General features: G+C 35.9%; 4 protein-coding genes across 4 annotated transcripts; 3 read left to right on the top strand and 1 right to left on the bottom strand.

Annotated features, from left to right (window-relative positions):
* Positions 1–1622: 1622 nt before the first annotated feature.
* LOC111789254 (vacuolar protein sorting-associated protein 35B) lies at positions 1623–10543 on the top strand. Its single transcript, XM_023669970.2, has 22 exons — positions 1623–1834; positions 1939–2035; positions 2127–2250; positions 2454–2639; positions 3006–3093; positions 3281–3337; positions 3417–3506; positions 3645–3767; positions 4393–4467; positions 4543–4602; positions 4997–5113; positions 6092–6331; positions 6409–6474; positions 6759–6848; positions 7178–7267; positions 7553–7672; positions 8250–8318; positions 8919–8999; positions 9214–9321; positions 9425–9528; positions 9643–9756; positions 10137–10543. The coding sequence occupies exons 1-22, from the start codon at positions 1742–1744 to the stop codon at positions 10345–10347; spliced, it is 2403 nt and encodes an 800-aa protein (XP_023525738.2). The 5' UTR covers positions 1623–1741; the 3' UTR covers positions 10348–10543.
* A 924-nt stretch (positions 10544–11467) lies between these two features.
* LOC111788878 (protein FREE1) lies at positions 11468–16098 on the top strand. Its single transcript, XM_023669440.2, has 10 exons — positions 11468–12557; positions 13504–13590; positions 13687–13818; positions 14352–14483; positions 14577–14642; positions 14742–14852; positions 15009–15101; positions 15194–15224; positions 15382–15464; positions 15718–16098. The coding sequence occupies exons 1-10, from the start codon at positions 11592–11594 to the stop codon at positions 15793–15795; spliced, it is 1779 nt and encodes a 592-aa protein (XP_023525208.2). The 5' UTR covers positions 11468–11591; the 3' UTR covers positions 15796–16098.
* Positions 16099–17076: 978 nt separating this feature from the next.
* On the bottom strand, positions 17077–21507 carry LOC111788926 (la-related protein 1C). The gene is made up of 6 exons (XM_023669507.2): positions 20986–21507; positions 20347–20899; positions 20126–20261; positions 19938–20028; positions 17942–18013; positions 17077–17684 (listed from the first exon to the last, which is right to left on the bottom strand). The coding sequence occupies exons 1-6, from the start codon at positions 21292–21294 to the stop codon at positions 17403–17405; spliced, it is 1443 nt and encodes a 480-aa protein (XP_023525275.2). The 5' UTR covers positions 21295–21507; the 3' UTR covers positions 17077–17402.
* A 1696-nt stretch (positions 21508–23203) lies between these two features.
* LOC111789378 (putative cinnamyl alcohol dehydrogenase 6) lies at positions 23204–25394 on the top strand. The gene is made up of 6 exons (XM_023670132.2): positions 23204–23334; positions 23444–23557; positions 24042–24269; positions 24349–24637; positions 24749–24902; positions 25007–25394. Exons 1-6 carry the CDS (start codon positions 23240–23242, stop codon positions 25207–25209), a joined length of 1083 nt encoding a protein of 360 aa, XP_023525900.2. The 5' UTR covers positions 23204–23239; the 3' UTR covers positions 25210–25394.
* The last annotated feature ends 468 nt before the right edge of the window (positions 25395–25862 follow it).

Below are 25862 nucleotides of genomic sequence, written 5' to 3'. Positions count from 1 at the left end.
TTGATATTATAAAAGTAATCAAATAATAGATTTAAATACAATATCGTCCCTTTGGTTTATTTATTTATTTATTTATTTTATTTCAATAATTTACCACCTTATTTATTAACAGTCATTAAGTTGATTTAAAATAAAATAAAATAAAATAAAATAAAATAAAAAGGTTTTGTGAGCCGTCTTTCTATAAAAGGATATAGGGAGGAGGCAAAGCCAAACCCCTCCCGCCGGGTTTCCACTTTCTGGGGTCTTCAAGTTAGTCATTGTTCATACGTCGTCGTATCCTTTGTTTTAAGACCCTTTTCCATTTGTTCTGTAAATTAGTAATCTGATATGGCCGATCCTTATTTTCTAGATCGAACCAACACTTCCGGCTATAAGCCAACCAGAGTTTCAAACGAGTTTCACCTTCAAAATGCCGCCGTCTCCGGTGGCTGCCACGGCGGACTTTTGCAAACGCCGCCACGATTCTTCTCAGTTCCATCAATCCACAGCCACCAGCTTCTCCCCTTCATCCAACAACAACAACAGCAACCACCGCCTCTTCTTACACCGCCGCCGATTCTACGGCCCCACCGCACTCTTTCTTCTCAACCCCGGTCATCCCACTCTCTTAAGAAATCCAAATCAATCAAAAGAGACAAAGACTCGCCGGCGGTGGTTGATCGGCGGGTTCCTTCCAGAACCTTCTCCTCGCCGGCGGCGGCAAAGAGGGTGGTTAGAGTTGAGGAGTTTGACAAATTGTCGGGGTGTTTGTTTGCGGTTATTTCTCCGCCGCCCAGTAGCTTGCCGTTGCCCAAATTTTGTCTGAGGCCGGCGAAGCTCAATTGTAATGCGTAGGCCGTCTAGCCAACGACGGAGCCGCCGCTGGTGACGATCTCCGACATGGCTTCACCTTCATTAAAACTGTGTTTTTGTGTTATTAATGAATTGGTGTGATTGGGATTAACTATTTAGTTAAGTTTGTTTTGTGTGTGTTGGGAACTTAGGGAATGGGTTTTCTTCATGGGTCGTTTTTTCCCACTGTATTAAACCTTCCTCTAAAATAATTATTATAAAAATATTTCTTATTTGTAAGTTTGATTTTTTTAATGGTTTGGATTATTTCATCCTTACCAATTAAACTCTTGTTTCCAAATTCAGACGACGACCACGAAAATAATAATAATAATAAATAAATAAATAAATTATTTGTGCGTAACGCATCAGACAATTAATTTTATTAAAAAATTAATGTAACTTGTGAAATAGAAAAAACAATCGAACTTACCCAAATTTTGATATTTAAGTTAGCACAAAGAAATACGATAAAAGACACGTGCTCCTTTAGAGGTCGAGCATAGTCTTGGGCTAGACATTTGGTTCGGGTCCAGAATGTAGTTTGGGGTTTGACATTCTACCATTACTGGGTTTTGGAAAGTTAATACAAAATTTAAAATTTAGAAGTTTATTAAATATTTTATAAATGAAAAAAATAAAAATAAATTAAAATTGTAATTTTACGCATGAATAAAGAACGATAGCCCCATAAACCACGCTTTGGCGCCCTAATAGGCAGCCGTACAACTACTAATTACCGCCCAATCTTAACGACTTCCCTTTCAGTAATTAAAGGGCAATTTGTGGGCCAAATTGAATGAGCTGTCAAAAAACCATTTTGCTCTCAACAGAAAGTGGGAAGGGCTGAACGCCGGCGAGGCTCTGTTGTCTTTCAGCTTTGGCTCATCTCCCAGAGAGAAAGGATATGTTATCGATCGGAATTGAAGACGAAGAGAAATGGCTGGCGGAAGGAATCGCCGGCATTCAACACAATGCTTTCTACATGCACCAAGCCGTGGTATCTCCAATTTTCACTCCTAACTTTCTTTTCTTTAAATTCGGAGATTCAATTCTTTTGGAAAATGCCTAATTTCTGTGTTGTTATTGACTTTATCGTGCAAGGACGCGAACAATCTCAGAGAAGCGCTCAAATACTCGGCTCAGATGCTTTCCGAGCTTCGAACTTCGAAGCTTTCACCGCATAGATATTATGAACTCTGTAAATTTCTCTTTATTATAATCTCTCCTTTGTGTGGATAGATTCTTTGAAAGCACATTTTGATTTCTATTGGCCTTGTACGTTGACTTAGATATGCGAGCCTTTGATGAATTGAGGATGTTGGAGATCTTTTTCAAGGATGAAAGTAGGCATGGCGTAATGGTTGTTGATCTGTATGAACTCGTGCAACACGCCGGGAACCTATTGCCCAGATTGTGAGTGAAAACTGTGTAACGTCCTTAAGGCGTCGAACTTAAGCTAATTAGTATTGCATTGGCGTCCTCCTTTATGTTTTGATGGCATGCTCATTCCACGGAGGAAGTACCCTATTTATAATGCTGATTCTGGATAGGAATAGTTTTTACCACGTTCCGTCCGCCCCAGTAGATTTTTCATTTTTTTCTTTTTGTACATCTAGGTATCTCCTCTGTACCGTTGGCTCGGTTTACATGAAAACTAAGGAGGTCCCAGCGAAAGAGGTCCTCAAAGATCTTGTAGAAATGTGTCGTGGGGTTCAACATCCAATACGTGGTCTCTTTCTCAGAAACTATCTAGCCCAAGTCAGTAGGGACATATTGCTCGACATCAATTCTGAGTGCGAAGGGTAATTGATTCCTTAGTTTGATCTGTTTACTTTCCTTTTTGAAGACAGATTTGAATTGTAGAATCTGTTTGCTGTATTTCACTTTTTTTCCGGTAATTATTTTCATGCAAAAATTGTGTGTTATAGAGAACAGTAACAGCTGACAATGTATTTCTACAACTTTGAGCTGTTACTCCACATTTCACCCATATGGAAAAATGGACAAATAGAATTACTTTGTATTACAAATATGAATGCTTCTTCTGATTCTTGAAAACACAACGTCTTATTGATTACATTGGAACAAACCTTTCGATTTTCTAGTGTGCATTTTAATTATGAAGCTGAAATAATGACATCATCTCGTGTAATTTTGGCTTCCTGCAGAGATGCTGACACTGTCATGGAGGCTGTGGAATTCGTGCTACAGAATTTTACTGAAATGAATAAACTTTGGGTGCGAATACAGCTTCAGGTTTGTGGAACATTTGAACTTGTTTGAGTTTGTATGTGCATGACACCAAAGTGCTTGCATGCCATGGAGGTAAAATGAACCACGAGGGCATGATTTTTGGCCATGCAGGTCTTATGGTGTGTGCAAATCATTCCTACACTTTGGCGATCCTGAGTTGAGGCCTTCAATTGCACTTTTTCATCTGCAGGGACCTGCTCATTTGAGAGAGAAGCAGGAAAAAGAAAGAACCGAACTCCGCGATCTTGTAATATTTCTGACTATTGTGAGAACTCTGCATAGATTACTTCAAGAGATTATTCCTTTCTCTTGTATTGCTGATCCAGGTAGGAAAGAATCTCCATGTTCTCAGTCAGATAGAGGGTGTGGACCTTGAAATGTACAAGCAGTCCGTTTTACCTAGAGTCTTGGAGCAGGTCTCTAATTTTGTAGTCAAAATTGTTCTGTCTAATTTTCTTTTTTCATCTTCCTCCCAACTTTTTCTTTACCTAAAATGTTTATAGGAATATTCCAATGCTTTCTGATTACCCGCATTCTTCTTGTTGCATGAACAGGTCGTCAACTGCAAAGATGAGTTAGCTCAGTACTATCTGATGGATTGCATTATTCAGGTGTTTCCAGACGAATATCATTTGCAGACACTTGAGACATTGTTGGGTGTTTGCCCGCAGCTTCAGGTAGATAACTTCCCTTAGTTTCTGCAAGGTTTGTTTTGATCTTATTCGTACTATTATCAATATATGTTATTGTTTCATAACTTGTGATTGGTAGTTTATTGTATTTGATTTGTTATAAAAGAAAGTGATATAGCTCAATTTATTTATCAACACTTTAGGCTACAGCCAAGGCAGATTTCAGAACTGCTCTCTCTCCAAGAACACTCAAAATTTGAGTTCACAAGAAAAAACTAAAAACGTGTCTCCCCTCCCCCCCCCAAAACAACCGTAAAAGGTCTCCTCTACAATGCGCACAAATATTTCTAGCTAACCGAATCTTCCCGGGCGCACACAATAATAGCATACAAACAGCTAAAAAAACATAATTTCCTATGAGTGTGGAACTTGGTGATTTGGGGTCTACCAGAAAGTGGGGTTGCGTGATATAGCCGGCCATTTCCCATGCAAATAATTTTCTCCATCAAGATCCCATTTGGGTAATGGGGTCCTCTAAAGGTTATTTCTTGGTTTATTGGTTAAAGATTATAATCAATATTTGGTAATGTCTTACAAAAGAGAAGACCAGATGATAATTTAATGACACTTTTATTTCACTTCACCTTTGTAATCTAATCTTCATTTATAGGCAACTGTTGACATCCGGATGGTTCTATCTGAATTAATGGATAGACTATCAAACTATGCTGCGTCAAATGCAGATGTAAGTTATCAACTGCTCTTTCTCTCGCTCTTTGTTCTTCTTCTTCACGTTTTTCCGAATTGTGATGTATGCCAGGTAATACCTGATTTTCTGCATGTAGAAGCCTTTGCTAAGTTGAGCAATGCCATTGGGAAGGTAAGCTAGCTTTTCTTGTGAACTAACTTCAACCGTATGCATGATATATTACTCGGAAGATAATATGAAGTGGGCACAAGCGCAAATAAGACAGAGGGTTTAATTATATTATATCAATCTTATAGATGATTGAAATACAAAAAATGTAAAAGCAGCTGAAAACTGTCAAACACACATCAGTTTGTCCAACTCTTGACAATCTTGCAACTGAGAGTTGGCCTTCAATTTCCCCTTTTTCTCTCTAACGTTGCAATATCTTTTTCAAGTATCATCTGAAGCGTTCGATCCATGCTTCTGTTTACTTTCTGCCTTCAACATGTCTCATGCATATGTTCTTTATGTTGGAACTGCCAAGTTTCTTGGCTTGGATTGATCAGATATAATTTTTTGACAGGTAATTGAAGCACAGGTTGACATGCCTATTGTTGGCGCTATAACATTGTATGTCTCCCTTCTGACATTTACCCTTCGTGTTCATCCAGATCGGCTTGACTATGTGGACCAAATATTGGTAATTTCCTAGCCTTATCTTCAATCCACAATGCCCTCTAAATGTATTTTTTAGATGGTAGTGTACTCTTAGGTGACAATCCTCTTGTGTACCCCATGGCATGAGGTATAGTAAAGGCATTTCCTTGAAACAAGGTCATTTAAGAAGGAATTAGATTAGTTACACGGTAGACTTGAATATACATTCTTGGTTGGCATAGTTGAAAACTTAGTATCAAGACATCGACGACCATATGTCAATTGGAACATAATCTTAGGGTTTGTAGCGAATGAAATCTCAAATGACAGTAATTTGAAACTTTATTTTACATTGGAAGTTTGAAGAAATTTAGAAATAGAAGACATTTTACATAACTCTATCAGAAGGATTAATATTTATCGTCTAATTTTGAAAAAAAAAATGCCACAATTGGAAGAGCTTTTCCTTAAAAAAAAATTCCATATTTCATATTCTAATAAATGAAGGAAAAGTAATTGCTGCCTGTTTAAATAACAAAAGAATTGAGAAATTTGGGGCAAGCCTGGTGGTAACTCAGGTGACGTTGAAGAACTAACCGGAAGATGGGCACATTGGTCTTTGCTGCTGCCAAGTATATAATAAGGAAAATTGGCGAATAAGACTGCTGGTGGAGTAGCTAGTTTTTTTTCCCTCTCCTTTTCTTTTGCCGATTTGTTCTAATTTTCTTAAGTGCTAAAATACTTCTATTTTTGTTTGCTTAATAAATGAGGATATTTAGCCAAAAGATTGAAAAACTGAGAAATGACCGGACCTTCATCTTTGAAGATGCTTTTATTGGTATGAATGTGCTTGGTTGCCATGGTTCCTAGCAAGCCAATCCTGTCTGACAATATGGGTGGTTGCTTGACGTTGACTCTAAAACAGATAGCTATTGTACTTTTCGTGTAGAAATCCTAATTCAGGCACATAACACGTTCTATATTCACTTCAATTGTTTTGTTGCATTTGAAATTTTCAAAGGGAGCATGCGTTAAGACACTTTCCAGCCAACCAAAGCTTGAAGATATTAGAGCAACAAAACAAATAGTTATACTTCTCAGTGCTCCATTAGAGAAGTATAATGATATTGTGACGGCTCTTACACTCTCAAATTATCCTCGTGTCATGGACCACCTGGACAATGCCACAAACAAAGTTATGGCCATGGTCATCATTCAAAGTATAATGAATAGTAACTCTTGCATTTCCACTGCTGATAAGGTTTGATTCGCTTCTTTTGAATTCTACGATATCAACCTTTCCACTTTTTGGATTATATTTAATATATTGTATGATAGGTTGACGTTTTGTTTGAACTAATAAAAGGGCTTATCAAGGACTTGGAAGAAATTATTGTTGATGAGGTAAATACATTTTTTTTCCCATTGTGCAACTATAAGTTCTATGAGCTCTTTGTTTTCCTTCTTTCTTGATACAATTCACTTATGATTTTCATTGTATTTCTCTCATCTCAATCTTTTATTGCATCTTCCACCTCCCTCATGCTTGTGCCATGATACTGCATGAGCTATCTGCCTACTCCCTATTGTTTTCTTGCCTTATCCTGGTAAAGAGCGTACTGATGGATCAGAAAAGTAAATAAAATTCCTTCAGCTAATGGATTTTCTGGTCTTTATTCTGATTATAGTTTGACGAAGAGGATTTCAAGGAAGAGCAAAATTCTGTTGCCCGCCTCCTACACATGCTACATAATGATGATCCACTTGAAATGTTAAAGGTAAAATTGCATCTACATTTTTACTTCTTCTAATATTAATTAAGACTCCTTGTTAATAAGATAATTAAGGTAGCATGCATCATCCATTATCCGACTTCTTGTTAATAAGATAACTATCATATTCAAGTCAGTCTTAATAGTTTTGATGGCCACTCAGTAATTTGGTTTAATTTATTAACACATTTTCTATCTCTTCAGGCACATTCTCAGTCTCAGAAATCATACTGAATTTTCTTATTCTATTCACTATTTCTTTGTGTTTGAGATTTTTCAGATTTGTAACTTGGCTCGTGCTAGACTTGTTTACTAGCTCATCTCTTGAATCTCAGATTATTTGTGCTGTGAAGAAACACATTTTGTCTGGAGGACCAAGTCGCCTTCCTTTCACTGTTCCTCCCCTGATATTTTCTGCGCTCAGTGTATGTTTCTCCTGTTCGATATGCAAGAAAACTTTGTTTCATGTTTGTTCCAGGTGGTTGAAGAATTATAGTGTAGGAGAATTGATTTTCAAATCACTGTTGATTATAGCCTATAATTTGCTCGTGTTACAAGTCTTAGATTTTGTCGGAATTATCTTTCTTTGACCTTTGGCCTGGATTCTCAACTACTGATGGTTTTTCTCATTCTAGAATTTCATTTGAAGTAATTATATTTACCAGTGTGAATATAAGATACCTGTATATAATATTCTCCCATGTTTGCAGTTAATTAGACGGTTGCAAAATCAAGATAGGGATGTTGTGGGAGAAGAGCAAAGCGAAGCTGGGGATGTGGTAGAAGAAATGCATGCTACACCAAAGAAAATATTTCAGCTTTTAAATCAGGTAATTAAGATTCATCGACGTACGTCTGGGGTACAGATATCTCTACTAAGGCTTTTAATTTGTCTGGAGGATTATACTACACGTGTTCAAATGTTAGATAGTGCAACACTGCAACTCAATATCACCAGACAATAGTTAATCTGTCTAACCTCATTTAATTTATAAATTATATTTATGCCTCATTCATTAGCACATAGACCTCCATACACTTTGGCTCAATTGAAAAAATCCAAAAGTTCTATGGAGAACTCGAGAATACTTCTTGGCAGTAATAGAGTAGCTATGGGCTATGAGATTGGTAAAGCTTGTTTCATACATAGCCAGAGAAGTTCAGTCTACTAAGCTGCTTAGTAGGAACTGTTATGAAATACCTTTGTTGTTCTATTTTTCTGGTTCAAATGGAAAGGGTATGGATTTATCACTGGAAAGTTACTGGTTGTGTGGTCTTCATCTGAATGCTATCTGTTGAATAAGTCAATTTTAATTGTCAAGATTCAATTAAGTTATATTCTATTATTTTCTGAAATTTCTTGCCTGCTTCAGAAATAACTTGTGGTGCCTTCATTTTTGGTTCCAGCTTATTGAGGCTCTTTCCTCTGTTCCAGCTCCTGAACTGGCATTGAGGTTATACCTGGAATGTGCTGAGGTACGAAAGTCAATGATCTGAAATATTGATCTCTCTCAGTATCTTGAAAGTATATAAATTACCATAGATATGCTTGACGGTATTAAGAATGAGAATCAATTTTAAGTCAAGGTAGAAAATGCTACGAAAGTAAGGAGAAAAGAATTGATAAAAAAAAAAAATTGTAGTAGAGGCCTGAGAACAAGGGAATGAAAGGGAATATCACTTTCCTCTTATTTGGGGTTGAGACTTGCAGTAGAGAAATCATGAATCTAACAAAGAAAAATCTATGATAGGAGTGAGGACGAGGTTTTTATTTTTGTGTTTCCAATCTTGATTAGGAAATGGCGCATCAGAAACTGTTCTTTTGGTAGGAAAAATTTCATCCATGGTGAGACATTATACTTACTGCTGAAATAGGAAAAAGAATTCTGCCACAGTTTTCTTGGTTCCTGCTTTACACCAGACTCATTCTAGTCTGTACTTTGTTTTCATAGATTTACTACCCGAATCATATCGTTCCGGTGGTATACTACACCAAATCATATTATTCTAATGATCTGATCTTATCTTTCTAGATGTCAGAGTTCTCTTCTAACTTCTATTCATTCTATTGTTCAGGCAGCTAATGACTGTGATCTTGAGCCTGTTGCATACGAGTTTTTTACTCAAGCATTTATAATCTATGAAGAGGATATTGCGGTAAATATCAATATTCTATGTCTTTTAAATTTATAAATTTAGCAAATAAGAGCTGTTTATCTAATCGGGCTTTATAGAAAAATTCTTCTTACTTCCACTTCAGTACTAGCAATAAAATGCAGTTTGCTTGATTTCTTCCCCTTCTGACAACAAAAGTTTGATTTAGTTCGCTTCCATTTCTCTGTGTCTGTTGCATAATTTATTTTTTATTTAGGATTCTAAGGCTCAAGTGACTGCAATACATCTCATTATTGGGACTCTCCAGAAGATGAATGTGTTTGGCATTGAAAACAGAGATACTTTGACACACAAAGCTACTGGGGTAAAAAATGCATTTACATTACTTAATCTCGATGCTACTGCAATACATCTTACACACAAATTTCATGGTCTAGATCCTGAACTGTTATTTTGCTTTTTACCAGTACTCTGCAAAGCTCCTAAAGAAACCTGATCAGTGTAAGGCTGTTTATGCATGCTCACATCTCTTTTGGGTTGATGATCCAGAAGGCATTAAGGATGGAGAGAGGTTCTTCCCTCATGCTTGATAGTATTGTTTGGCATGCTTGACTCTCAGATTGTTCGCTTGTCTTAGAAGAAATAACAGTTTTTTTTTTCTTCTCTCTTTCTTTCTCGTGAACAGAGTTCTTCTTTGCCTGAAGCGTGCCTTAAGAATTGCAAATGCTGCTCAACAGATGGCTAATGTTACACGGGGTAGCGGTGGACCCATCACACTTTTTGTTGAAATACTGAACAAGTTAGTATTTTAAAATCTTAACACACCTTTATCATAATTGAAAAAACTTGAAATGTCAAAAAGAATTCTTTCCCTTGACTGGAATGCTAACGGCTGATCTTGTCCATCATTCATATATCATTCCCTTTAAAAGAACGCTTTCAATAATACCACCAGTAAAGTAGCCCAAATATAAATTATTGATTAGTGGCTCAAACTGTTAGTTGAAATTAAATGAGCATTCCAAATTTAAATTTGATGATCAAAGTTGTAAATTATTGTCTTCGCAGAAGGGAGGCTTGTTTTTCTCATTTGTAATCCCGCCCTCCCCATTTTGTGAACAATTTTGATATGAATAGTTCTGTGACGTTATCATGGATAAATACATGTATATGATTCAGGTACCTGCACTATTTCGAGAAAGGAAACCAGCAGATTACAAATGCTGCAATTCAAGGGTTGATTGAATTAATAAGAACTGAATTGCTGACCGACACCCCGAGCGCCAATCCTCCGTCAGATGCTTTCTTTACCAGCACACTTCGGTACATTCAGTTCCAGAAACAGAAAGGTGGTGTGATGGGTGAAAGATATGACTCTATCAAGGTTTGATTTCATCACAAAAGTTTGAAATGTTCGCAGTGGCAAAGCCATCCATTTGTTCCAGGTTTGGTGTGCTGGTATAGCAGCTTGTAATTAAGAAGGAAATTTTGTGTGTTTATAGCCTCTTGTTAATCATTGTTTCTAACGTAATTGGAAGGAAAAGGGGAATTTGTGTTGGAAATATTGGATTCTCTTTTCTTCCGAATGTGCCTCCTGTTTCCTCGTACAAACAATTGCAAACAGCTTATGTGGGATCCTTCTCATTACAATTTTTCTGTAGTTCATAAACTGTTACAAAATTACTCGCAATTTCTTTTAAGGTCAAAATTTAGATAAACTTTAACATCCCACCAAATATATGCTTTGGTATTTATAAAAAATATTCAAATATACACACACCCTACAAAAAGTTACTAAAATAATCCCAACTCTAATTTCAAATCTAAAAAAATTAATTAATTAAAATGCAACAAAATTGGGTATTAATTTCACAAGTTACTTGATAAATGAATTCCATTCATTTTTCTAGTATCGGTATTTTACTTCAAAATTAATTTGTAATGTAATAGTAAGAAGAAATAATTTAGAGAGTAATCCAAAATCATAAATTGTAAGCTCCGAACAAATCGGGTCAAAGATGTAAATAGAGTCAGAGATCTAGAGCAGCTAATTAATTTTCTCTTCTCCCCGTCAAATAGGTCTAAGTGGTTAGCATAGGTTTTTTTAGTGTGTATTTGAATTTTCACTTTTTGATTATTGGTATAATGTATTAATTAATTGAAATATCTCAATTTATATTATAATTCACGGTTTCAATTATTTTTTAATAAAAAAAAAACAGTTATCATAAAAACTATTAAAACAATATCATTTGTAAAATTAAACTATTGCTCGATTATACTATAGTTTGAACTATTTATTTAGAAGGACCTATAAATTCATTAATTTACTAACAAAGATCACATGACGTGGCGAAGGGGAAGGGGCGTGTGGGCTTTGGTTATAAATGCAAATGTTTCCCCATCCTTCCTCGAAAAGAGAAAAATGATTTAAAATAACAAATAACAAATAACAAAAAAAAAAAAAAACAAAATAACAAACTCATTAAAATAATAAATAAATTCCTAATCTCTTCCGAGAGTCTGTCTTCTTTTTAACGTCGAAAAGAAAGCTCCGGAGGGTGAGAAACGCGGAATCCAAATCTCTCAATTCAAGCTACCGTCGGAACACCCAATTTGTCATCGGGATCAGCGATGCAGAACGGAGATTACGGTACACCTCCATATTTTCAATACCCAAATCTTCAAAACCTTAGCCTTAATCCAAGCCCTAATCCAGTTTCCCCTCCCTCGGATCGTAACCAGAGCGCTTACGCCTCGGCGCCGCCCTTCTCCACCAATTACGGCGGTTCCGATTACCCTGGTTATGCCACCAATTATCCCCCCTACTCCCAGAATCCCGATCCCGTCCCTGCCTCTCCGACTGCGCCTCTTTACAACCCTCAGTCACCGAATCCTAATCTCCAGACATTCAATCCCACTTCGCAACCACCTGCTTTCCCTCCATTTGAGTCTCATGTGCCTTATCAATCTCCTTCTCAGCCGCAATCGTATAATTCAACGTACGATCACCATCAAACGGCTCCCAATTATGTTCCCCCTCCACCGTCCTCAATTCCCACGAATCAGGGCTCTAATTCTACCCCCAGTCCTAATTCTCATTTCTCATCCGTTTATTCGGCTCCTTTTGGCTCTTTGGCCCAGCCCGCGTATGAAATCCCATATGAAAGTTCGGTGAAATTTGATCAGGGTGGCGGATACGCTGATGATAGATATGGAGGTTATGGTCGAAGTCGGTCTGATTTGGGTCCGGACTTGTACGGTAAGCGGCCGGAGGATGCGGCATCGCGCTTCGACTCTGGCCACGATGACGGTTTTGGCGAAGGCGTATATGCTTACCAAGGTGGCAAAGTTGAGCCTTACGGGGCTCGCGGTACAGCTCCTAAGTCTTCGACGTGGTCAACAGGGCCTGCTTTTGATGATTATGGGAGGCCGATAAATATTCCTTCGAAGAAAGACCCACCGACGAGTTCACTGAAAGTAGTTAGGGCGATCCCTAAGGTGGAAGCTCAAGAAGACGTCAAAAATTGGGTGCAGAAGTTCCGAGTGAAGCTCTTGGCTGAAAGTGGAGGTCAGAGCACCATGGATGTACTTTGTCAGGTATGTCAATGCATCGCAGGACAAGATTTTATCGTAGATTTCATCATTTTTATCCAATTATCTCGTATTGCTGCGTTCTTTTTTTTTTTTTTTTTTTTTTTTTTTTTTTCGTTTTTAGTTCTGTACGACCGTACGTTAGTGGCAAACCCTGTAGGATTTGATTGTCAAAATTGTGCCTTGTCTATTTTGGTATGTTCTTTCTCATCTCAAGGGACAAAAAAATCTTCAGGCAAACTGCGGAATGTAGTTGTAAAAATCGAATCATGAAGGCTAAAAGCCATGAAAATCGTCTGCTGAGTTTTTGGTTTCATGTGAGTCTTAGAAGGGTTTTCACGCTTGTAATATTTTTCTTTGGTGTTTGTACTATTATTACAGTAGTAGGGATTATTTAACTTGTGCCAAGTTATGTTGGAAGTCAAAGATTTACGCTTATCCAAGTCTGAGTATGTGTTAATTTACCTTTAAGTGAACATTGATGGCTACCAAACTGAATCAAGTTTTGAGTTTGAGTTTGAATTGAACTTCAATTGTATACTTATTCATATTCCCAAGGTGACCTTTGTATTTGTTCAATTATTCTCAGTATGATCCTTATGCCTGTGCGTTGGAGTCTCGACCACTATTTTACCTTCTGCATTTTTTTTTTTTTTTTTTTTTTTTGTTATGATCCCTTTAGAATCTAGGTTTGAGTAGAACTTGAATTGTGAACTAATTTATTTCAACTGTGTTTTTATTCAATTATTGTAACTCTAATCTAAATCCTGTTCACTTGGTGTGTTTTTTATGCTTACCCGTTGGAGTTTTTTAGTCATTGTTTTACCTTCTCATTATTATTGTTTTTTTTTTATCTGTATATGTTTTCTTTGCTTCGACTAATGTAATTGTTATAAGTTGATTGAGCACAAAGTTGGCCTCGGTTATTACTCTTTTTTGTAATCATTTCCAGGTTGGTCTGGATGGTATTCGTATGCTTGATCCAAATTCTAGTCGTACATTAAGGATATATCCTCTTGAGACCATCACTAGATGTGAAGTAAGTTGGGATAATGGATTTTTTTTTCTTTTGTTGTTTCCTTGGATTTATCTGCCATGGACTTACCATATGGATTTTTTATATATTTTTTTTAAGGTATATGATTCATCTACCCTGGCTTTCTGGTCGAAGAGCTCTGTGGATATTGAGCCACGGCGTATTAGATTGCAGTCAAACAAGTACACTACCAACACACTTCTGGACACGGTGACTGCTGCAACTGTACAGGCAATAATCCTTAACATTTCCCTCTGGTTTTTAAGTGCAGAAACTGATTTGAAGTTTATTTATTGTTTTCCTTTATTTGTGTTTTTTAACCCCCTTGTTATTTCAAAATAAACACTTGATCATTTACATTAGAAGCATCGTCTTTAGAATTCCTACCCCTGCTAACTATGCCATTTGTGATTTCAAGACATTATTGCACAGTAAAGAACTGACTTTGACATACCCCTCTGTTGTATAAATCTAGTTGCGAGTAGTTATTACTTATTATGTTGTGGTCGATGAGTGTTCTAGTTTATGTTTAAGGTCCTTTCATTCGACACAAATTAGTTTATGTTTAATGCCCTTAAGTGTACACATTCCATAGATACACACTGATCAGTACCTATGTTAGATACTCCATGCATGATAATGTTGACACTTTTTTATGGAGATTGGGAACTCTTTTCTGTACGTTCTTCCCCAGTTATTTTTTATGTTGGTAGTTAACTTGATATGATTCTTTTATTGGTTTGTTCTTTCTTTCAAAATCACAGTTTAAGGAAATGGGTGGAAGAAGTAGGCCTTCTGAATCTGTTAAGGCACCTGAGCAGCCTGCAGAGAAGAAGAAAGGGTTGGTTGATTGGGTGACTCTGATGAAGCCAGGCAACGAGGAGAAAGACCATTGGGTATCTTGACGGAATTATCATTAATTGTCAGCTTGTTGATTGCAAGATTGTCCGGGGATTTATGCATTTGCAATTTTTCTTTTTCCGTTTTAGGTACCTGATGAAGCAGTCACAAAATGTACAGCCTGTGGAACAGACTTTGGAGCTTTTGTACGAAGGGTAAATTTGTTTTCTATAAATAATGGAACGCGGTTCATAAGATTTTTTTTTTTTTCTGTTTTTACGAATCTCATTGTTTCAACCTTTTTTTTTTCTCAGCATCACTGCAGAAATTGTGGAGACATTTTCTGCGATAAATGCACGCAAGGTAGAACAGCTCTGACGGCTGAAGAGAATGCTCCTCCAGTTCGTGTCTGTGACAGATGCATGGTATGTTATGTATAACTTGGATTTATTTGACATTATTATTCTTTTTTTATTTAATCTTAGGGTAGATGCTGTGGTATGGAACGTGTCTCTAATGCTGTGTTTATGTATTGCATTTGCCTGCGATCAATTAACATGTCTTTTCTTCTATGTCTGCAGGCAGAAGTGACTCATAGGCTCACTAATGCCAAGGAACTGGCTAGTAAGCCTGCAGGATTGCATAGTCATGAGGATCTTGCCAAAAAACTTAAGGTAATGTTCTGTAACTTGCCTTTCTGCATATCGTGCTCAAGCCTTGTGAGAGATTCAGTCTAATTTTAATTTTATTTTTTCTGATATTGTAGGATGAAATGGAGAGAAACCGTTGGTCATCAGGTAATTTCTTGTTCCTCTATTAATACACCGATTGAAGCATCTGGTTTTGCAACCTCCATCCACTTTGGATGCGAGAGCTTCAAATTTTAGGGTCGTTATTGTGGAATGTTCATATTCTTATTTAGGAGAGTAGCATTGATGTTTCTGTCACTTTCAGGGAATGCCACAGCATCCAAATCTGACGGATCTGGGAAACGGATGAAGGAAGTTGCATGTCCTACTTGTACTGTTCATTTACAGGTTTGATCCTTGGATCATCATCATCATCACTTTTTTTTTCTATTTTTGTTTATGATTACCAATTAAGTAATTTAATTGTCTTGGACATTCTGATTGCCAAGACATTCCTTTAAGGCGTCTTATAAAAACGAATGTTTCTGTGTAAGGAAATTATTTATGTGAAGCATCTTATGAAGTATAATAATGACAACATACCGGAACTTGAGAGGAGTTAAATTTTTGGGTTGATGTATGTACTATATGAATATTGCAGGTCCAGGTTCCAAGCTCGGGTTCTGAGACGATCGAGTGTGGGGTTTGCCAGCATCCGTTCCTTGTGAGCGCGCACTGACTCCAGCGTTTTTTTTTTAGGAATGTGGCTTCATGGAATGACTTGTTGTTCATCATGATATTTTCTCTGTTTACATCTCCAAATAATTGAGTTTTTTTTTTTTTTTTTTTTTTTTTCACTTTAACATGTTCATCGCTCTCTCTCTCTCTCTCTCTCTCTCTCTCTCTCAAGGCCTTGAGCTTTAATAACTTGATGTCAGTTGTGATTCCGTATTGATTGTTTTGTAAATGGAGTTTGTTCTATTTGATGTACAAAGAAATTATGGTTTGCGAAGATGATATGAAATCCCACTTTCCCGTTTCACTCTAGAATGTACAATGAGCCTTTGATTTCGCATCTAAAAGATGTCTATAATTAACTTGATTAGTTCAATGCTTCATATTATTCAAGGATATTTGAATATTTAATAGATAATTAGGGATTATGATCACCGATAACCACGAGGTCATTGAATACTGCAAGAGGCATGTAGAATTTGCAAACTTAATCGAACTGGTTAGTTAGTTTTTTCACTTTTCCTCTTTGAACTTGAGTGAGGAGTTGTGAAAATGTTTTAGTTTCGGGGTTTCCTAATTGGTTTCAACTGGCACTGAATTTCTTCAACTTGTTTGCTGGTGCAAAACAGTATAAAAAATTGGTGAACTAATGGAACGAAATGGAATAACTGAATTTGAGAGCTTATTCTTGAAAAGTTAAAAGAGCTACTAGATCAGAATCAATATGAACATGATCGATTACTCGATAAGAATTAATTTGAACACGATCACTCTAGATTACTCAATAACTACAACGCCGAGACAACACAACTATTGCATAAAAATTTTGAGATGAAACTCTCTCAATAGTCAATAAGATTGAAAGCTCTTAGAAGTGATCAAACTGTATATTAAAGCAATCAAACTTGAATGAAAAGATTACATCAAAGTGTCAATTTTTCATCAGGTTCTTAATCTTGTTTGGATTAAGAATAAAAACTTTCGTGAAATAATACAGATTGATTTCAAATATCATATATCAGACAAAGATCTGTCACAATCAGAGAGTACACATCCTAATGATAAGCCTAAAGAATCCATCATGTAAAACAATTCAATTATTCTGACCATGATCGCCAAAACTACAAGACAAACTTGCAGAAAACAGAAATGGAATCAATATCATTCAAAACTTCATCTCAATTTTGAATATAATCAAACAAATACGAAACAACACAGGAGAACAAACATAACAAAAAAAGGTTTGATTCTACAATACAAGCTAGAGAAGAACAAATCGCAGATATCGTAAGCAAAATCAACCAAAATTTGCAAGCATTAAAATTCAAGGGACATTCCCTCCAAAAAATGGTCACCGATGATTCAGGAACTAGTTCAATGAATGTTATATACTAGAGTCACTAATGTCACTCAGAAAGCACCAGAAAACTAAATGATAACCTCAAAGATTAGAGCTTCCAACCTATACTTCTTTTCTTCTTATATTTGGAATAATAAATAAATACTCTTCGTACCCCCAAAAACTAGCCTCTTTTAAACTACCAAAACCATGTAAGTAGACGTATATGATCCTAATAAGCAAGTGCTAAAACCTCCGGGAGAAAAAATTAATCAGATATCAGTCTGAACATCCTGATTCACCTCCCCATTAGTAAGTTGTGAAGAATCAGCTGACTCAGAAGATTGGATCTTGGTAGTACTCTCGGTATTACGAGGATCGGTGTCGCTTGGCGTACTTTGGTTTATACCTTCATCCACTCTGACTCCTTGAAAAGAAGTTGCCAGACTATCATGATCTGATCCACTTGGAGTAGAAGAGGTCAAATCAGTTCTAAGCTGATTGGAATTTATTATCCATTTCTTCCACTCATTTCGCTTTCTGATCCTATTATCCTGCAACAACATCAGGCAGAAGAATTAGGCCAGCAGGACAACTTGAGCGAAACTCAGCTCCTCTCCTGCTTCCTATAAAGGTATATAACTATACCCACAAACCAGTAATTTCACAAAAGATGGGATTACTTCTAGATTTCACGTTCGGGTCAGTCATCAGACAAGTAATATTGTACTTCACAACTGAACCGAAAAATACGTTGGATGGTGGTATTATTGGATAGGTTTAATCTCATTGATAGATCTGGAAAACAAACCTGCACTTCCAATACAGTCGACGTTCTCAAGGATTCTATTATCCATTGAATATTGGTCGTCAAATTCTTTACCTGCAAAAGCAAAAGTAATGCAACAATAAACCACAGTAGTGTTTTCATTCATAGGTAGTAATTTTAAAGTAAAGCAAACATTTAAATGTTTATTTTAATAACACTGGTTTCAATAACAAGTCATTTACAAGCTATTGCTTTAGTCGAACAAGCTGCAAGAAAACTAGTCGGGGAAAAAATTATCATAACAAGACCAGTATTATTAAAATAAACATTCAAAATTAATTTGAGCAGAAAACACATACTACCCATATAGAAACTCATTTATGCATAGACAAGTGACAACCAGCATACATACACAACTGGACGAGGAAAAACACTTTAATTAGCAGAGTACATTAAAAGTTGTAATGAAACCTTTTTTCCCCTGAAAATATAAGAAAATTATGTCTACGAAGATGGGAGAGAAATAAAAAATTTGTAGGGCAAAAGATAAAGTGATGAACAGCTTCAAGGGATATACAAATTGGTCATGCAACCCAACATTACAGATTTGCTCAAATAAAACCTTGGTCACAACCAAATGTCCGCACTCCACCCGGAAAAAAATGAACAAAGGTAGAGATTTGAGAGGGAGGATAAGACATCATGATGATCAATGACAAAATTTTAGTACGACAATCTCTTTGTTTTCACTCATTTGAGCACAAACAAGATCAAGAAACCAAATTTTAACACTAAACACCTCTCTCTAGCAAAAAGGTAGTCTTCCTTTAACATACTCTTGTTGTTGATAAATCTGTTTGAATGACATAACTAGTAAGGAAATGTCAGCTCCGGGTAAAGAAAAAGGCCATGAGTGCGACAAAAACATTATGGATATATGTTGTTAATATTGACCTATACAAATACATATGACATAAAGTATAAATCGAATATAGACTTGAATATTTAGAAAGAAATAATATATAAATATGAGAAATTATGTACGAGTATACAAGAAGAACCAAGACAACTAAAAGCCTCAAAACTCCGAAAAGATTAGTCCAACTAGCAACATGCCCATCTTGAGATTTTCATTCCCAAACTACTCAAACTATGTAATCAACTAGTTAAAAAAACTGTGGTATTTTAAACCAATTAAAGGAAGGATGGGTTGTTTGAGTTGTCTTCAATATATTTTGTTCGAGTTGTCTTCAATTAACCAACTAAAAAAAGTTGTCTTCATTTTAGTCTACAACACCAAGAATTGTTGAGGATGAGAGCTAAGTGAATATAGTTCCTTTCTTGAATCAGTGGGGAATTTCACGCATCTCAAACCCACAAGTTTCAGTAAAAAAAGTGAATTTAGCAGATATTGAAGAAAAGTATCAGTCACCTTTTCGAAATAATGAACTAAAAGCTTCAAAACAAGAATCTTCAAGAACAACGTCCTCCTAGTTAAGTTTTGTAATCAATTCCACAATGTTCCTACAAACGTTGGGTTTAGTATCGGAATAATCACCATGTGAAGGAAAAGTAGGGTCCTTTTGTCGAGCGGATAACTCTCGAATTAATAAAAAATTTGGATTAAAAGGAAATTTGGTTTCAAGTATGGAGAGTAAAGAATGTGAGGTGAACAGCCAACTTGCTTCACAAGGGGGGCTAAAAGACTTCAAACCAATCACGATTTTAACAGTTATCCTCAAGGATTGGATCAAATGAAGAATAGTGCTACTTTTCCGAGAAAAAGACAAAGGATAGTTCTAAAAGAAGATTGTCTGAAATATGACTCACTTGTGGGAGCTCTTTTCTTTTGTTTCTCATATAGTAAAAATTTAGAAATAAACTAACATTAGATAGAACACGCTATATGATAAAAACAAACTCATGCACTTCCCAATAAGCAATTTATTTATGAATAAAATTCACGACCGCTCTAAAACCTATATATTTAACTTTCTTTATTTTCATAAAGAACAGGCGAATTCTTATAAGAACTTACCATAGAAAAACTGGCTATCAGAGAAATTGGAACCCAGCCTTGATCATCCATCCGGCACCTTAGATATCCATCCGTTATCAAATTCGTGTCACTGCAAACAGCATGGACATGAATGTACAGTTATAATCATTAATGATGAAAAATGAGAAACACAAGAACCAAATGGATCGCATGGGAAACCACATTACCTGAAATAATATTCAATCTGATTAACTAGTGATGCAGATAGAGTGGGATCAACGGCAGAATAGTACACTGAAGGCGGTGGCATGAAAGGCGTTCCTCTGTAAGTCTCTAAGGGCCATGTAGGGACATAGACAAACTCTGATCAAAACAAGGATGCAAATTAACATTCAGATTGGAAAATTATAGACCTACTGTCATCATTGGTCCTTAGAAAGACACCCACCAGCAGGAGGCATCGGATTCCCATAAGGTATAACAGGCTGGGGAAACTGTGCAGTGTAAGGTGGCGTAGGGCGCACAAAGCCTCTAGTAGGGGGCCTGTGCTGCCGAAAGTGAGCATCTCGAGCATTAGAATATACTCCACGATCTTGATCACGCTGCTTTCCCCCACGATTGTTTTGGTAGTGACCATTACCACGAGGATGGAGAGCAAAATTCCCCCTAGGAAAGAAGTTTGGGTAATCAGAAACAAAATTTGTCTGAGGTACAGAGCCTGCAATAGCCCGTGGATGCCGATTATTGCTCCTGAATAATGGTTCTCCATGAGAAGGATCAGGAATTGCCGGCATCATACTACAAGGAATTTGAAACACAGGAAAAGGTGGTGGCGGTGGCGGTGGAGGGCGATAAAAGCCTCGTGCAGGCCCTCCCATTGAGCTGCCACCACCTCCGGACCGCCTAGAGGATCTTTGTCGAGCAACAACCGGATGTTTCAGACTGGGGTCCGATTTGGCATTATTTGTAGCTTGCCGCTGAGGAGGTACAATGGTAGGTCCCTGCTCAAAAAACACAAGATAAACTACATCATGCACAAGAAGGGAGGACTGATACTTATAAAAACAGACTTAGAAGGAGAATCAACTGCTAATTTAGGAGAAGCCTTCGCGGACTCTGCAAGATCGGGCCAAGAGTCTGCCCCCATTACAGGACCACCCTCTTCGGAAGATGCAAAGAAATCAGACGTCGGAGCAGGAGCTGGGGTTTCTGGTGTTTCTGGAGCAGAAACTGTAGAGAAAGATGATGACGAAGATAAAGGAGACTGAGAGATCAATTCCGGCTCGCCTCGGACGACTGCAGCCCAAGCACACAGATGATTCTTCGGCGGGAACTCGTAGGTATTATCGCCCTTGAAACTAGTTGGACTAGGCGAACGGTGATTAACCGTCGCCATTCCGATCCAAAACTTACCGCTAGATCGGAACGAACCGAGATTGATAAGAAGAAAAACTTGAACAGATGATCAATTGAAAAATCAATTCGAAAAACATGATTTCAACAAAAACAAAAACAAAACAATAAAATTAGGGTTTGAATAGATCTAGCCCGATCAAATCACGCGTCGGCTCTTCTCCCCGCCTCCCAAATCGCCCAACCTATTATATTTATATTTTCAGATTTTTGTTAAAATCAACTAAATAATTTTTTAACTGAAATTTAATTGTATTATCATCAATTACAAATATTCTGCATTTTCAAAAAAAAAAAAAAAAAAAAAAAAAACAAACAAACAAAATGAGTCTATATCTCACTAATTTTTTTTAAGATAAATGTATTTAGTTTTATATTTTTAAAATGTAAATTATATGGTCAATTTTGTTAACTTTAGTCTCAATTTCAAATTTTTTTCTATGTAATTTGATACTCAATAAACGTAACAATGATATTTTGAAATTAGATGTTTATTTTTAATTTATATTAAATTATAAATCTAATACGCTCATATTTATTTCTTTTTTAAAAATATGAGAATATTCATTTTAGTTATAAGATTCTTGGATTTAATATCATTTTTATATAATAATAAAATTTTCTAACACAAGTTTTTGTTTTTATTTTTTATAATATATAATATTTAAATATTTAAATATTTAGTTTGATTCAAGTTTTAAAATGAATGGAAACACACTCTATTATTTATTATATAATCGAAAACAGAAACAATTCACAATTAAGAAGAATTTGGCAGAAAAATTAAATTTGAATATATATATATATATATATATATATATAAAGAGTGATAATATTTTAAAAAACGACCAAAAGACAGCATAAAGTTTTGAAATAATAATTTATTATTTATTTGTTTGGAATTATTATATGAATGTCGTTTTTTTTAATATTTAGTGAAATAACAAATGAAATTGGTTAGAAAATTACGGTCCATTCATACTTTGTCAAGAACATGTGAATCGACCTTCGCACCCGTTGCCTCTCACTTTCTGGTAAATGCACAACAATTTATTTAACAGATAATTTATTTTTTATGTGTACTCGAAGGTCGTGCCTGTTTTTATTAGATGCAAAATGACTAAAATACCCCCAATAACTATTTAATATTATTTTAAATTAATATTTAAACTCATCAATAACATATTCCTTATTTACTAATCTTATAATTATAGTACGAGTTAGTTTGATAAGATTACAAGATCAAATATATATATATTTTTATTGAATTCAAAATAATTAACTCCCTATTTTAAGGGAAACACCCTCAACCAATTTTGGTCCCGCTCCAATTATTATTTATTTATATATATTAGAAGATATATTTGAATTTTATTAAAGGAAAGGGATATGTTGAAATTTGTTCCGACCCATCTTCACATGTGAACTAAGTCTATAGTTAATATCGATACCACAAATATTTGATAAATATTTCAACCTAACAAAAAAAATTAGGAAGCTTCACCAATTTTAAGGTTAATATTATTATATTCTTTAAATGTCTGTATCTTCGCTTATTTATAATTTTAAAATTAGTGTACTAGTCTAATTAATGTATATATTATATTAATAATAAAAATATTAACTTATTAGAAAACATATTTATTTATTCAGTAAAATATTGTCATTATATTTATTTTTATAAAATATGTCAAATAAAGATGTAAACTTCTAATTTAATTCAAAATATTTTTATTTTTATAATTTGGATATTTTAATCTTATAGTAAGTAAATAATTAGATTTAAAAATAAGTAAGTTTCACACTTAATTTCTAACGAATTTCCCGGTTGTTCATCTGATTGGACGCCTATAAAAGGAAGGATCATTTTAGTCTGTCCACACAACAATTTTTTCTCTCTCTCTCTCTATCTCTCTGGTTCACTGTCAATGGCGCAAACGACGCCGAATCACACACAGACGGTCTCCGGTTGGGCAGCTCACGATTCTTCCGGCAAGATCACACCGTACACTTTCAAACGCAGGTGCGTAACACAGAGCCTTCTCCTTTTCTTGTCTCTGTTTTTTTTTTTTTTTTTTTTTTCCGGCGATCGGATGGGAAGGGACGACGGTAACCGCTACTGGTTTCTGCAGAGAGAATGGTCCAGACGACGTGACGATAGAGATTTTGTACTGTGGGATATGCCATACCGATCTTCACTATGCCAAAAACGAGTGGGGCATCACCATGTATCCTGTAGTTCCCGGGTACTGTAACAGCCTCTGTTTCTCTTCTCGGTCATTTTCTCATACACTTTGTCTACTTCTTTGAAATTGCATCCATGCAATGAATTAAATGAATTAAAACGATTAAATTCACCGAAGCATTATATCCTCTCGTCTGTCATTTGCTCAAACACCTTGTCTGCTACTTTGAAGTTGCAATCATATAACAATCCATTAAATTTATGCTAAGCCATGAGTTTAAGCTTTAAAATTAAGTATCTAATTATAAGTAATGTCATTTCTTCATCCATCAAGAGTGGAGCTAGAAAATTTCGGAAGAGAGAAAATATTTACATTCTAACTTTATATATATGTTTGAAACAGTAGATAACAACTTTAAAATCTTAAACTAACCATAAGATATCCATCAAGCTCTTACACTCAAGTTTTTGAGTTGAATGGTAATTCAAAGTCTTAAAGAAATGAAACTAACTTAGATTCTGATCTCTATGTTCTTATTCTTCAGGCACGAGATGACAGGTGTGATTTCGAAGGTGGGAAGCAACGTGAAGAAGTTCAAAATAGGAGACAGAGTGGGAGTGGGATGTATAGCCGCTTCGTGTTTGAGCTGTGAGTTCTGCCAAGATTCACAAGAGAATTACTGTGAAAAATTGCAGTTTACATACAATGGAATCTTCTGGGATGGGAGCATAACTTATGGCGGATACTCCAAAATGTTTGTTTCAGATCAGAGGTGATTTTTTTTTACATATGTGCAAAATCTGCAAGGTGTTTGTGAAAATATCTGAATGAAAAAGAAAACATGTATGTAGGTACGTGGTGCACATCCCGGAGAGCCTGCCGATGGACGCTGCGGCGCCGTTGCTGTGCGCTGGGATTACAGTGTTCACGCCCATGAAAGACATGGATCTGATCCACTCACCGAGGAAGAAGGTGGGAGTGGTGGGTCTTGGTGGGCTTGGCCACATAGCTGTCAAATTTGGGAAGGCGTTTGGCCACCATGTGACTGTCATCAGCACCTCCGCTTCCAAGGAGAAAGAAGCTAAAGAACGCCTTGGCGCCGACGAGTTCATAGTCAGTAAAGATCCTCAACAAATGCAGGTGACTTACAATATGCAGAAAAAAAAAATTCCCTATTAAATAATTATCAAAAGTGAATTCAAATGTGATAAGAACAACCATAGGCTTATTTACTTTTTTGTTGGATTGCAGAGGCACAGGAGGACGTTGGATTTTGTATTGGACACAGTGTCGGCACAGCATTGTATTGGACCAATCTTGGAACTGCTAAAAGTGAATGGGACATTGTCCATTGTGGGGGCCCCAGACAAGCCCATTCAGCTGCCCTCCTTCCCTTTAATCTTTGGTATTCCAAACCCCTAAACGCACAACACAAATTTTAGCTCAAAGATATTCATACTACTTGTTGATTACTTCTACTAAATATTCCTTGAACTTTGAACTTGGCAGGAAAAAGGACTGTGAAAGGAAGCATTATAGGTGGAATACAAGAAACTCAGGAAATGATGGATTTGTGTGGGAAGTACAACATCACTAGTGATATTGAGGTGGTAAAGCCGGACGACATCAACCATGCTATGGACCGTCTCACTAAGAACGATGTTCGATATCGATTCGTCATTGACATTGCCCAAAATAATACTAAGTTGTGATATCCACAACTTATTCAATATTGATGTAAGTCTATGACCGTTTATTGCACGATTATAAAATTGGTAGTTGGGAATGGTGGATCCAACTGCTTCTTTTATATATATATATATTATGTGGTTTGGTTGCCTTTTGAATGTTTAAATTATTCCACTTTTTAATGAATAAATTTATTTTATTTTGTTAAGATTTGTCAAGATTGTATGTTCGGAATTGGTTAGGAGGGGAAAAGTTCAAACGTTTCAACATCAAGTGGGGTGAATAAAAGTAAATTAAGAAGTTGGGAATTAGAAAAGGATTTTAATTCTATATATATATATATATATATATATATAAAGGGACCAAATATGGTGGAAGAGCTTTGGCAATTGGTTCTTCCATCTGAGTATTTAGATAGAAAAATAACCGATAAGATTTAGAAAGTGACTTCATACTTTTTTTAAGTTATGAACAAAAATCATAAGATAAGAGATGGAAACTTCTCCATCTGTATTTATGAGGAAAGTGGGCCCATACTCTACCGTGTATTTCAAATTTGATAATTGGAATTTGAATTTGCAGTGTATACAATTAAACACACTAATCTTCAATTATTTTTCTATGTTTAAGAATTCAATTTGATTGTTGATTAGTCTATAGAGTTTGAAATTGACTT

The sequence above is a fragment of the Cucurbita pepo genome, chromosome 2, assembly GCF_057944985.1.
Source record: "Cucurbita pepo subsp. pepo isolate OVF chromosome 2, ASM5794498v1, whole genome shotgun sequence".
NCBI classification, from domain to species: Eukaryota; Viridiplantae; Streptophyta; class Magnoliopsida; order Cucurbitales; family Cucurbitaceae; genus Cucurbita; species Cucurbita pepo.
Note: the sequence above shows the minus strand (reverse complement) of the source record. Positions and strands in the feature narration are given on the sequence as shown.

Bases quoted from the DNA above. Each gene is read 5' to 3' on its own strand.
- LOC111789254 (XM_023669970.2), top strand. From the start codon at position 1,742: ATGTTATCGATCGGAATTGAAGACGAAGAGAAATGGCTGGCGGAAGGA. The intron at 1,835-1,938 runs GTATCTCCAATT...TTATCGTGCAAG, and splicing joins TCTACATGCACCAAGCCGTG to GACGCGAACAATCTCAGAGA. The intron at 5,114-6,091 runs GTAATTTCCTAG...AAATTTTCAAAG, and splicing joins ACTATGTGGACCAAATATTG to GGAGCATGCGTTAAGACACT.
- LOC111788878 (XM_023669440.2), top strand. From the start codon at position 11,592: ATGCAGAACGGAGATTACGGTACACCTCCATATTTTCAATACCCAAAT. The intron at 12,558-13,503 runs GTATGTCAATGC...AATCATTTCCAG, and splicing joins CCATGGATGTACTTTGTCAG to GTTGGTCTGGATGGTATTCG. The intron at 14,484-14,576 runs GTATCTTGACGG...TTTCCGTTTTAG, and splicing joins ACGAGGAGAAAGACCATTGG to GTACCTGATGAAGCAGTCAC.
- LOC111788926 (XM_023669507.2), bottom strand. From the start codon at position 21,294: ATGGCGACGGTTAATCACCGTTCGCCTAGTCCAACTAGTTTCAAGGGC. The intron at 18,014-19,937 runs GTAAGTTCTTAT...TTGCTTTTGCAG, and splicing joins TGATAGCCAGTTTTTCTATG to GTAAAGAATTTGACGACCAA. The intron at 17,685-17,941 runs GTTTGTTTTCCA...ATGTTGTTGCAG, and splicing joins CGACTGTATTGGAAGTGCAG to GATAATAGGATCAGAAAGCG.
- LOC111789378 (XM_023670132.2), top strand. From the start codon at position 23,240: ATGGCGCAAACGACGCCGAATCACACACAGACGGTCTCCGGTTGGGCA. The intron at 23,335-23,443 runs GTGCGTAACACA...TGGTTTCTGCAG, and splicing joins CCGTACACTTTCAAACGCAG to AGAGAATGGTCCAGACGACG. The intron at 24,270-24,348 runs GTGATTTTTTTT...ACATGTATGTAG, and splicing joins ATGTTTGTTTCAGATCAGAG to GTACGTGGTGCACATCCCGG.